The 12,856-nt window shown below is 46.6% G+C and overlaps 1 protein-coding gene across 5 annotated transcripts in view; it reads right to left on the bottom strand.

The window, feature by feature from the left end:
* CHD9 (chromodomain helicase DNA binding protein 9) overlaps positions 1–12,856 on the bottom strand; it is a 2,197,083-nt gene that overhangs the window by 1,195,855 nt on the left and 988,372 nt on the right. For all 5 annotated transcript variants that reach the window (XM_086945174.1, XM_086945175.1, XM_086945176.1 and 2 more), the window contains one exon: positions 7,859–8,114. In XM_086945174.1, the coding sequence (XP_086801300.1) occupies positions 7,859–8,114 (256 nt within the window). The remainder of the gene's footprint in view (positions 1–7,858; positions 8,115–12,856) is intronic.

The following is a 12,856-nucleotide window of genomic DNA, read 5'->3' as shown; positions in this document are numbered from 1 at the left end:
AGGCAAGTTTGAGGGCCCCTTTGGAAGGATGATGGATTCCATGCTAGGACCTAGCTCCGCAGGGTGCTCATGTTGAGGGTTGTTAGGGGTGAGCGTCGTGGACATACTTTGATTCCAAGCTCATATCAGCTCGAAAGTGCAGTCTGCTTCATCTCTGCTCAAAGGATCTTTCCTTCAACCTTGAATGTCTCAGAGAGGGCCTTCCAGCATCCTCCGGTCTCAAATAGTGTAGGTGGCACTGACTAGCATTTTTTGGGGCCTGATCTTAAGATAGGCATGCTGCTCTCAATGAGTTCTTTTCTGTGAAGTCAAGACTCGTTTCAAAGCCTATCCTGTATTTGAGTAGGGGTTTCTTTCTAAAACCGGAAGTGGTGTGACCAGTCCCTAATGTCCATCCCTGAAAAATAAGGTGTGGCTTTAGTCCTCAGTGAGTTTCATTGGTGATTCTGCTTCTCTGCAGTCAGAGTCTACAAGGGAAATTGATATAGGATTCTTGTCCCTTTGTTGGTCTGGGCTACTAGACCATTCAGACCCATCATGGTTGGAGTTTAAGCCTTTGATTTCCTCTGCTACTGCAGCTGACAGGGACTTGGTACAGTCCTGGCACTGCATTTCTGTGTAATGAGCTCATCATCTCTCCCTTTGGTACTTAAGACCCAAAGGTCCTTCATCAGAAAAAGATTACACAACCGATGTTGGTATGAGCATAGAACTATCCTATTACAAGAGGGGCACAACTTGAAGGAATGCAAATGCTACTTACCAGTATGCATCTGTTCTTGGCATGTAGGGCTGCTGACATTCATATCTGTGCATAGATCGCCGCCTAGTGTTGGGTCCGGATGATTGCACATTGTTATCCTGGAAGAGTCTTCGAAGTATCACTAGATAGGTGGCTCCTCCCCTGGACTACAGTGCGCATGGGCATCGCCTCCATCCCCAGATTGTTTTTAGCCATTGTGGCCGAGATGGAGTGAACTATGTGAGTGATGACCATGCTATGAGCATATACATGAATACTGCAGCTGCTACAGGCGCCGGGGAGGAGGGCGGGCGATATGAATGTCAGCAGCCCTACATGCCAAGAACAGATGCATACTGGTAAGTAGCATTTGCAGTTCGAGGCATGTGGGCTGCTGAATTCATATCTGTGCATAGAATACATAGCAGTCCCTCCATTAGCGGCGGCCGCCCGTGCCAGCTGCAGCAGTTTGGAAAAGTGTCTTGAGAACAGCCTGCCCCACAGCTGCCTGCTGTTTAGAGTGCACGTCTACACAGTAATGTTTAGTAAATGTATGTGTGGTAGACCATGTGGCTGCTCTACATATGTCCTCTAAGGGAATGTTTCCAAGGAAGGCCATAGAGGCCCCCAACTTTCTGGTGGAGTGGGCTCTCGGTGGAATTGTAAGAGTGCGTTTAGCCTTTGCGTAACAGATCTGAATACATTTCACGATCCACCTAGCAATAGCAGCCTTGGAAATAGCGTTACCCTTGTGGTGTGATGCAAAGGCAACGAAAAGCTGCTTAGTCTTTCTAAAATCTTTAATCCTGTCAATGTAATACATTAGGGCCCTTTGAACGTCAAGGGTGTGGAGCATCCGCTCCGCCAGAGACTCAGGATTTTGAAAAAACACTGGCAACTCGATTGTTTGGTTCATGTGGAATTGAGACACAACCTTGGGTAGAAATTTGGGGTTAGTGCGAAGCACCACCCTGTTAGCATGGACTTGGAAAAAAGGCTCTTGGATGGTGAGGGCCTGCAACTCGCTAACCCTCCGTAGCGATGTAATTGCTACTAAGAAAGCCACTTTCCAAGTCAGGAACTGAAGCTCGCAAGAGTGTAGTGGCTCAAAAGGAGGACCCATCAGCCTTGTAAGAACCACATTGAGGTTCCATTCTGGAGCTGGTGGTGTCCGTGGTGGAATGACCCTTTTGAGTCCTTCCCGAAATGCTTTGATAGCAGGCACTTTGAAAAGTGAAAGGTGTTGCCTATTCTGGAGGTATGCGGCCATCGCAGACAGGTGAATGCGGATGGAAGTATACGCCAAATTGCATTGGTACAGATGGAACAGGTAACAGATGATGTTCTGAATGGAAGCATCCAACGGGTTAATGTTGTGGTTCGCACAATAAATGACAAACCGCTTCCATTTAGCTGCATAACATGCTCTAGTAGTGGGCTTTCTTGCCTCCCGAATGATGTCCATGCAATCCGGGGGAAGATTGAGGTAGCCAAACTCTAGGACTTCAGGAGCCAGATCGCCAGGTTGAGCTGCTGCGGATCTGGGTGCTGAATGTCGCCATGGCTCTGCGTCAGAAGGCTGGGTGTGAGATGAAGCCTTTGATGCGGTACCACGGAAAGTTCCAGAAACGTGGTGTACCATGGTTGGCGAGCCCACGTTGGAGCAACCAGGATGAGAGTCATCGAGTGCTGCCTGAGCTTGCGCGCCACCAGCGGTATCAGAGGTGCTGGGGGAAAAGCGTACGCAAATCTGCCTGACCAGTTCATCCATATCGCATTGCCCTGCGATTGCGGGTGTGGGAACCTGGCGGCGAAGCTTTGGCATTTTGCGTTCTCCCTTGTGGCGAACAGGTCTATCTCTGGATGACCCCACCTTTGGAAGTACGGTAGGAGTACTGATGGATGTATCTCCCACTCGTGCATTTGGTGGCTGTGCCTGCTGAGCAGGTCCGCCATCTGATTGTCTTTGCCTGGGAGATGTTCTGCCATTAGGAAAATGTTCCTTTGAATGGCCCACTTCCACATGCTCTGAGCCAGATGAGACAGCTGCGGAGAGTGTGTGCCCCCCTGTTTCTGAATGTAGTACATGGCCGTCATGTTGTCCGTCCGGATCAACACGACCTTGTTGCACAGATGTACTTTGAATGCCCTTAAGGCCATGAAGATTGCCATCAGTTCCAATACATTGATGTGCATCTTCCTTTGCTGTAGTGTCCATAGTCCCTGCACTGTGTAGTGGAGTACATGCGCTCCCCATCCCTGGAGAGAAGCGTCCGTCGTCAGGATAATCTGTGGCACAGGCTCTTGGAACGGTCGGCCCTTGCAAAGGTTTTCCACCAATGCAGAGTTGTACGCCCGACCGCTCACCGACACTAGGTCTGTTAGTTGCCCGTGAGCCTGAGTCCACTGACGTGCCAGGCACTCCTGAAGCGGACGTATATGTAACCTCGCGTGCGGGACAATGGAGATGCAGGAGGCCATCATGCCTATCAACTGCATGAGCACTTTCGCTGGAAGCGAGTGCTGAGGTCTGAATCTCTGGATCAGCGTCTGGATACTGGCGACTCTCACTGAACTTGGCTGCGCAGTGGCCGCCAGAGTGTTTATGGTCGCGCCCAAATACTGCCGTATGTGGGCGGGCTGGAGATGGGATTTTGGGTAATTCAGTGAGAATCCCAGATCGTGTAGGAGATGAATGGTGCGGGACACGTGGTTGGCGCACTGTTCCGACTTCGCTTGAATGAGCCAGTCGTCCAGATAGGGATAGACGTGGATGTTTTGACGTCTTAGATGCGCCGCCACGGTCGCCAGGCACTTTGTAAAGACCCTGGGCGCTGTGGTGACCCCAAAAGGCAGAACCTTGAACTGGTAGTGCTGGTCTTGAATGGTGAACCTTAGGTACTTCCTGTGTGAAGGATGCAGGGGAATGTGAAAGTATGCATCCTTGAGATCCAGAGTAGCTAGGAAGTCCCCTTGCCGAAGCAGCGGGAGAACCTGCTGCAACGTGAGCATATGGAAATGTTCTGACAGAATGTACCAGTTGAGGGACCTGAGGTCCAGGATGGGCCTGAGGGATCCGTCCTTTTTGGGGATTAGAAAGTACAGAGAGTAAACCCCTGTTCCCCTCTCTTGCAGTGGAACGAGCTCTATTGCCCCTTTTTGCAGCATGACTTGGACTTCCTGCTGCAACAAGTGCAAGTGCTCGCCGGACATAGGACGGTGTCTTGGAGGTATGTTTGGTGGAGTGGAAGTGAGTTCCAGACAATAACCGTATTGGATAGGAGATTTGACCCACCTGTCCGTGGTGATGGATTTCCACGCGGGCAGGAACTGCTGGAGTCTTCCCCCGACTGGTGTTGTGTGGTCGGGGGGCAGTGACAAGGCGTCACTGTTTGTTGGCGGTGGAGGACCTGGAGCTGTTATTTCCACGCCCTCTGCCTTTGACGTTGTTTCCCCGGTAACCCCCTCTACCCTTGTTGGTGTATGAGGATTGGGTGTTGCTCTTATAGTATTGTGTGGATTGTGACGCTTGACCCCTTGAGGTGCCTCTGTTATTGGAGCGGCGAAAGGAACCACCCCGAAACTGCTGGGACTGTAAGGCACCCAAAGATTTAGCAGTGTCAGTGTCTTTTTTCATTTTTTCAAGGGTTGCATCTACTTCTGGCCCAAACAGGTGGTCTGGATTAACTGTTTGGTTTAAGATGGTAGTCTGAATGTCTGGTTTAAAACCTGATATTCTAAGCCATGCATGCCTACGCAGTAGCACGCTAGTATTTATAGCTCTGGAGGCGGTATCAGCCACGTCCAGTGCGCACTTAATTGAAGCGTTGGTGATAAGCTTCCCCTCCTGAATCAACATTTCAGCTCCCTCCTTGTACTGATCAGGTAAGTGCTGTAGAAGGGTTTCTAGGGTGTCATAGTGCGCCCTATCGTAGCGTGCGAGTAGTGCCTGCGTGTTTGAAATGCGCCACATATTAGCTGCCTGCGCAGCAATACGTTTCCCTAAAGCTTCAAAGACCTTAGATTCTTTGTCTGGGGGAGGAGCATCACCCGTGGTCTGTGAGTTCGCCCGCTTACGTGCGTTGGAGACAACCAAAGAGTCCAGCGGCAACTGTCCCTTGATGTACGTTGGATCAGTGGGCGCTGCCTTGTATTTTTTGTCAATACGAGGATTAATGACTCTTGCCCGGGTGGGCTCCCTGAAAACCACAGGCGCATGCTTTAGCACTCCTTTGAGCATTGGCAATGTCTTGACAGTCTTTTCAGCCACTGAGAAAGTGTCAAAAAGAAAATCGACATCCACTGGGTCCGCATGGAGGTCGACATCATGATTGGCCGCAGCTCTCTCAATGAGAGCGTTGAAGGCTGCAGAGTCCTCTGTTGGGGAAATTTTTGCAGCAAAAAGCTGCGGCTCGTGTCCTGACTGAGGGTCCTCAGGGTCGCCTCCAGCAGACCATGGCTCATTGACATCCTCTGGATCCGAGTACGCTGGATAATTGTGCTCCTCCTCCTCGTCCCCGTCACCCTCCCCAGCGTTAGAGTGAGTGGGTGAGAGCTCCAGACCTTGTGGAGATGCAGGCTCCATAGGGGCAGATGCACCCGCAGAGTCCAACTTCTTTTTAAGAGGAATATGGAAATGCTCCAACACAGGCTCCGGGGTGATCTTCCTTTTAAGGAGAGAGAGCTTGCCTGTGTTGGCATCGATGACAACCTCTCGACGCTCCTCGTCCGCTAGTGGCTGGAGCCGCGGCTTCGGCACTACCAGGGATGCTTTCGGCGTAGACACCAGCTTCAAGGGCACCCCGGCCCCATGTTTCGGAGCGAAAGCCTTCGGTGCCGTCTTCGGCGGCAGCGTGAAGTGAATTGGCGTTTGCGCCTTCGCCGGTTTCTGTGGAGGCTTCGGCGTCACATCCTTCGGCTCGAGAGCCACTGCCTCCTTCCGAATACGCTGAAGGGACTCCGTGACCTTCTTGGTAAATGAGGGGGAGGGCTGGACCGGCTCGAGCGAGTCCTCCGAGTCTGGATTGGGGTCGGCGACCGAAGGTGCAGTCTTCGGAGCCGATACAGCACCTCCCTTTGCTTTGTCGACCGGGATCGGTGCAGCCAGAGACTTGGGGTCGTCTTGACTGTTCTTCGAGGCTTTTTTAGGGTCATCGACCTTCTTGGCGTCGACGCGGCTCTTCAGAGCGTCGACCAGCTTCGGCGCCGACGCAGCCGCGTCGGGCGTTTTCGTCTTCGACTTCGACCCGGGGGTCTTCGGATCGGCCATTTTGGCGTGGCTCTTGAGCTCGACGGCCATCTTGGATTTCTTCGGCGCCGAGGCCTCTGGAGCCTTCGATCCCACCAGTGCGACTTGCACTTTCGGTTTCGATACAGATGGTGTGGACCCCGATGGCTTCACTTTCGGTTTCTGTACCGGGAGTGGCGCATCACCAATGTCCGTGGCCGGGCCCGGAGGCGGGGCTGTGGGACGAGTATTGAGGTCTTGGGTAAGGCCCGAAGGCGATCCCTCGACCTGGGCCTAATGCTGGGGTTTGGCCCCGGAGTCAGTATGAGGATGCTCCTCTTCCGAGCTATCCTCTACGGTGGCAATGGCCCCGTCGTCGTCCCCTACCTCCTCGACGACTTCCTCGAACTCTTCGTCTCCAGCGTCGTAGTCTTCTTCCTCCGACGCCGGGTTAGAGTCCGAAACATTAAGGACGGTGTCGTCTTCAACATCTTCTTCAAAGATGTTTGCCGGTGGGGGTGCCGATAACTGGGCCTGCAGTCTTGCGGCCCGACGTAGCTTGAGAGTCTTCTTCGACCGGAACTTGGAACAGGCCATACACCTGGCCTCGTCGTGGTCCGGCGACAAGCATCTGTTGCACACTGGGTGCACGTCGAGGTGTGAATACTTTGAGGCACACACTGGGCACCTCTTAAACGGAGTTCTTTCCATGATGAAGTAGTCTGGAGCGTCGTGTAGGCCCGTCCGCGCCGACAGCACGCGGAAGGGCAGCAAGTGTTCGGAGCAGAGGAATAAACCAACCCGAACGATAGACAATACCGACGCGAGTCCTAAAGACCTTTTGGTCTCAAGTAAGGAAAGTTAAACAACTATCGATTCCGACAGAGGGAACCGAAACACATCCGATCCCAATGGCGGAAAAAAACAATCTGGGGATGGAGGCGATACCCATGCGCACTGTAGTCCAGGGGAGGAGCCACCTATCTCGTGATACTTCGAAGACTCTTCCAGGACAACAATGTGCAATCATTCGGACCCAACACTAGGCGGCGATCTATGCACAGATATGAATTCAGCAGCCCACATGCCTCGAACAGGAATATTTCTCATTCCCTTTCCCCATAGCAGTCATTTGAGTCACAAGATATTCTCTTAGATGTGGCTCAATGCCATTTAGCTAAGTCCTTATTCCTGTTGTTGAGCACTGGATTTCTTCTTCTGTGCGTAATGGTAACAGAATGTTCGAAGCACACCCAACCCTGATGGTGGAAAAGAATATATCACCTACCTTCGGGTGCACTCTTTCTGGTGGGTACTACAGCTATTTGCAGATTCCTAATCTTGTGAAAACCCCCAGGTGCCAGGCGGATTGTACGTTTTTTTTTTTGTTAGCAGAAGGTGAGGCAGGCGTTGCAGAAGTTACAAACTCATGAAAATTGCTCAGATGGTTTTTAATGTTACACCTAAGGAAGAACTGGTTCCTTGTTCCCTTGCCTAGGAGCAATCTCCAAGAAGCATCGGTAAGGACTCAAAACTAGTCCAGCATGGCGGCTCAAGGTCACAGTGCGTCAAGTCAAAGAACAGTCAACGATCGTATGATCTTCATCAAACATTACCAACCTCAATAAAAGGTGAACAATTTATCAATTTAGTTTTCTACAGTGTAATCTTACTAAGAAATATGAAAAATGTATTAGGTTATATTTGCAAAAAAGTTGAGTATGACACATGATAACCTCAGAGTGCACTTCAAATTAAAGTACCAGCAAACTGCTGTCTCTTAGTTTTCAAATGTAAAATCTACCTAAAAAGAAAAATGCATGCCACGTACCATTTAGTAGTCAAAGTTACAATATTCTTGTTTGACTGATCAGTGAAACATAATTTACCTTTAATAAGATAAGGATGATTACAGCACTTCCTGAGCTCCATCATTGTATTTACTAAGTTTGGAACATTGGCCTGCCCTGCTCCTTTGGAGAGAAATGCAAAGTTCTTCTCCAAGATTGCACGATAATATTTCTTTTGGATATTGGTCAGCTCCACCTCAATGATGGTTTCTTCCTTTGGGGCCAACTTTTTTTCTACATCTTCCTTCAGGCGTCTCAACATCATTGGTTTCAGGATTGCCTGCAGCTTTTGTACCTGAATGGACAAAAAGAGCCTTTGTTTTGTAAAAGATTTTGATCACAGGTTATAGGGGTCCAGAGTGAAACGGACTATGTCTGAAAGATTTTACAAAAATGTCAGTCTAAATGATGTTTCTATCATCAAATGCCCACATACCCATAACTCTTTAGAGTCTATGTATAAAAACTAAACTCTAGAAATGTTCCTAACCAGGATGAGTTCTCAAAAACAATTTCAAGAAGATCAGAACTGAATGAAGCACTGTGAAAGGTTCTACAAGCCTTTAAATAGCCAAGACCACAGGATAAAGTAAGAAGGTGATAATATGTAGTGGATCAAATGTTAAGAGTGAGAGGGTGGCCTACTATGTCTCCCCTCTACTGCATCTCCACAGTCTAAGCCCACAACTCTCTAATTTGCTATCCAAAGAGTCCATTATGGCTGTAGCAGTTGAGGACCAAGGCATTGATAGTTTAAAAACATATTTCCAATGTTAAAAACATGTAAATTGTTTAGGAGGATGGATTTTGAAATTCAAACATGTTGCAAGTACAATGTGCAGGCGATGCTTTTTAATTAAAATGACAGGTTACAGAAACACAAATGAGTCAATGGACAGCCGGGAGGAACTGTATGCAATATACCATAACAGTGAGAAAAGAATTCACCACAAATTGGAAACAAATTACATTTTCATATTTTTTTCCGATTACCTATTGGCTGACATAAGCCAGTAAAACCATAGCCTTCTCCGGATAAAAACCTATAAACATATGAAATCTGATGGTAGGGTCACTGGATGCATAATGGTTAAGCATAAGAGAATGTCTGCCTGGACAAACTCTGTAGGACTTTACATGTCCCATATTATTAGCAACTGCCAAAGAATACAAGTTTCATGTCTAGCTCAAGCTCTCTTATGAGGCTCAACAGGTGTATACTGAGCAGATAAAACATTTCACTGTTAAATTTAAAGGTCCTTGACCATCTCTGCATGAACCAACACTTTAGCATAAGAAACTCTTATAAGAGCGGGACCCAATCACAGTGTCAGAAAGTCACATAACAGGCCAGTGGTTGCGCTCAGGTGCGCAAGAGGTGGTGCTCTCCAACTGTGAGCAAGGACCACTGATATAGTAATTGCAATCAACAAGATGACAATCTAGCCAAAACCTGATTTTTTTTTAAACGATGGGAGTAAACTTTTTTTTGCCTGTGCATTCCTTGGTAGTAATCTTATTAGTCATGGCTGCTGTCATTGGCGGATTTAATAATTTGTAGCATTTGTTTCGCTTCCTGGATGGGGTAGCACTATGTGGTCTGCTGCTCCTAATTTCAGCTTGTATATTTTGTTCTAGAGGTCAGTATGCAAATATTAATGCCAAAAACTGAACAGCTAGATTCATCACCTGTTTGCATTAGAAATCACTTTATTCCACAAACACTAAAATATGCCCGGTTTCCTCTTCCTCCTTACAAATGCTGCCTATAGGAAAAGTACAACACAGAAAATTTCTTCAGAAAGCTTGTACTGCTAAGAGGCAGATATACTGCATAAGTGTCAGTCACATAGGTCTCAGACTTGTGGCTAACTATGCATCACTCCTATCAGATTTCCTCAGGAGATAGTCTCACATTACCTGAAAGACTACAAGTTAGTGAGATCCAGTAGAACACTGCTGAGCATTTTTAACTGCAGTGTTACATTATTTAAATTTTATAAAGTATCAAACACACCATTCGCTTACTTTAAAAGCAGAAAAATACTATAAAAAAAGCTACTAAAAAAAGAAGAAGAATTGTGAACTAGGAACCCTCCTACTGTTGAAAAAGATTACTAATTATTTGCCCGCATTATAAGAGGTTGTATATTATTTGAAAAGTTCCTGCATACAGAAGTAACTAACTCAATTATTAATCTTTTCAAATTAAGTTGGGCACACTACACTGTATACTAAAGTCATTAATAATTTCATACAGAAAGCAATAGCCTTTCTTATCCTATAGATCTTTGGAATTGGGACAAGTTATTGGGCACTGTTTAGTAGTACATCAGACAAAATTAACACAAGCCCTGCCAAACACATATGCTGGGCACTGTCTGCCACCCTTTTGGCTTTGTCACCAATTGTTTAGTAATGATTTTAGGAAAATGTAATTTTTTTACAAGCCTCTGGGCCCACAATATGAAAAATAATCGGCTAGAAGCAAAATATTACTAGGCCTCACAAAGCACACTTTGCCAAAGCATTATCGGGTAATGAAGGGAAATACTTAGTGTGGACGTGCTCTTTATTAAAGAGCAGAATGCTTTCAATCATAATGAAGTTAGCCAATGGCTCAAGTGGGTTAATCCACTGCTGTAGTGGGCAGATGAAGTGGGCACACAACAGATCAATGGACAGAGATGTAGATAGATCGACAGATGGAGAGACAGATGAAGAGACAGATCTCAGATGGAGAGACAGATAGATCGATAGAAGTTATATTTAGATCTGCTTTTCCATAGACTGAGCGATTTTGGTATGCTAAATACTTTGGCACTGTTTGACCAAACTTCACATAACTTTCCAAACAAAAAGGTCATGCACTTCATCTCCTCCCTGGAAAGTTTTGGGGTGATCAGTCAAGAGGGGCTGTGAAAAGAGGGGGGGGGGGGGGGGGGGGGGGGGGAGGAGTCCCAAAAAGCGCAATCCCCATGAAATTACCATAGACTTCTTTAAGACTGGCTACAGAAGAAACTGCTGAACAGAATTACACCAAATTCGTCAGGAGGCTAAATGTTGGTCTGCAGATTTTGATTTGGTGTAAATATGTTCAGTAGTTTTTTTTTTAGATATTAAGGTTAAAAAAATATAGATATTTGGATTGTTTGGCTCGAGAGAGTCTCGGAGACTATTGCAAGAGGGCCAGTTTAAAAAAAACTGAGCCTTTTGATTGGCCCAGGAAGCTTTACTGCCATTGGGCCACTTTGCTCCTGCAGGAGTCCAATACGCTGCCAGCAACATGAGGAAAAGTGTTGCTGGCAGCCATTACAGGATTTGGGGCATGTCCTAAAATTCTAAAAAAAGAAGAAGAAAACAAAAGATGCATAGGGGCAGGGTAGGGATACTCTAACCTCCTAGACCCTGTGGGGGCAGGGGACCCAGAAGGATCACCCAGAGTAAAATAAGATGAACAAATGGCAAACAATGCTGTGATCTCGCAAGACACTTGAGAGATTTTTTTCAAGATCGTACCAGGCCATATTTATTTAATATAAGCCCCAGGGAGCATACCCCTAGGGCTGTGTTCATAAAGGGGAGCGGGGAAGAACCACCTCCATCCCAGAGCCTCTAAAGGTCCCAGGAAGCCCACACACTGAGCCGGCTCAGCAGTTATATCCTGGGGTGCCCACCCCGCGACATAGCGGTTTCCCTGCCTGCAGGTGAGTGGACAGGGAAGCTTGTGTTGCTCTCGCTTGGCGGGAGCATTTTTAAATCTCCCGCCAAGCGGAAGCAAACATCAAGTCCACTCCCAGCAGGGCAGGAGCTTCAAAAATGATACTGATAAGAAAACCGATCTAAATATTGCCGACTGCAGGGAAAGCAGCATTATTAGTGGCTCCCGAGCTCGTAAGGCCAGGCTTAATGCGAGTAAGCAAATTTGTCAAGAAAAGAAGCAAATCTATCCAATAGTTTCAAAATTGTACAGTCATAAAAACAACCAGCACTGTAATAAAAGCTCCCCTGGGGTCTTATGTTGATCTACGTTTGCAAGATCCAATTGTAAGTTTTCATAAATCCCCTCAAAGTAATACATCTTAATATACACCAAAAAGCAATATACATTTAAATGAAGATGTCAAACAAACAAAAAGTGACAAAGAGTGCATAACAATTGTAAAAAAGCAGGACTTCCCAGTTAATTCTAAAGCTTCCGTGAGAGAACACTTTGGACCAAATACAAGGTAAAATTAAAGATCCGATAAAAGAAGGATATAAAAAAAAATTGCCAATGAGGATATCACTAATTTAAAAACACGGTTTGACGACAAAACCGTAATCAACTGACAAGATGGTGAAAATAAAACTGCATGAACTTCACAAATTATATCTTCAAATTGTGAGGGAATTTCACATGACCACAGTATGGTTACCGCCCAAGAGAGTGTCCAATAAGACAAATACAAAACTAAAATCAGACAGGTGGTTATTAAAAAACTCCGAAAAATATCTCGGTCTGAGTGAACACACGGAAAGCAAATATTTTAATAATTAGAAAATTTCTATGGATAAACAGGGACGGGTCTGCGAGTTTCCAACAGTTACATCTAACTCACAAGACCTTACAAGCACAGAAGCAAGTAAAAAAACTGATAATACATTAAGTATAACAATAAGTGATGGACAAGTGAATGTATTACAGCAGAAAAGGGAGATCTCGGACAACATAGTGCAAATTAGAGATAATGTCGGAAACACAGATAGAACGCTCCCCAGTGTCCCTCTGAGATATCTGGTATCGTTTTGCCGCTTTGCTTTACATAATTGCAACTTTATTTGTGCCTGCTGCCTGCCTGATCGCCGCTGAGCTAACTTGCACTTTAATTATTTATTTAGCTGACTCGAGCCTGTTTGCGCGTTGTGCCGCTTTGCTCCCACAACTGCATAATTATTTGTGCCTGCTGCCTGCCTGATCGCCGCTGAGCTGACTTGCATTTTATTTAACTATTTAAAGTTTATTTCACTCGGTTTGCGCGTTTGCTGTGCTCCCCC

The sequence above is a fragment of the Lissotriton vulgaris genome, chromosome 12 (assembly GCF_964263255.1).
Source record: "Lissotriton vulgaris chromosome 12, aLisVul1.2, whole genome shotgun sequence".
NCBI lineage: Eukaryota > Metazoa > Chordata > Amphibia > Caudata > Salamandridae > Lissotriton > Lissotriton vulgaris.
Note: the sequence above shows the minus strand (reverse complement) of the source record. Positions and strands in the feature narration are given on the sequence as shown.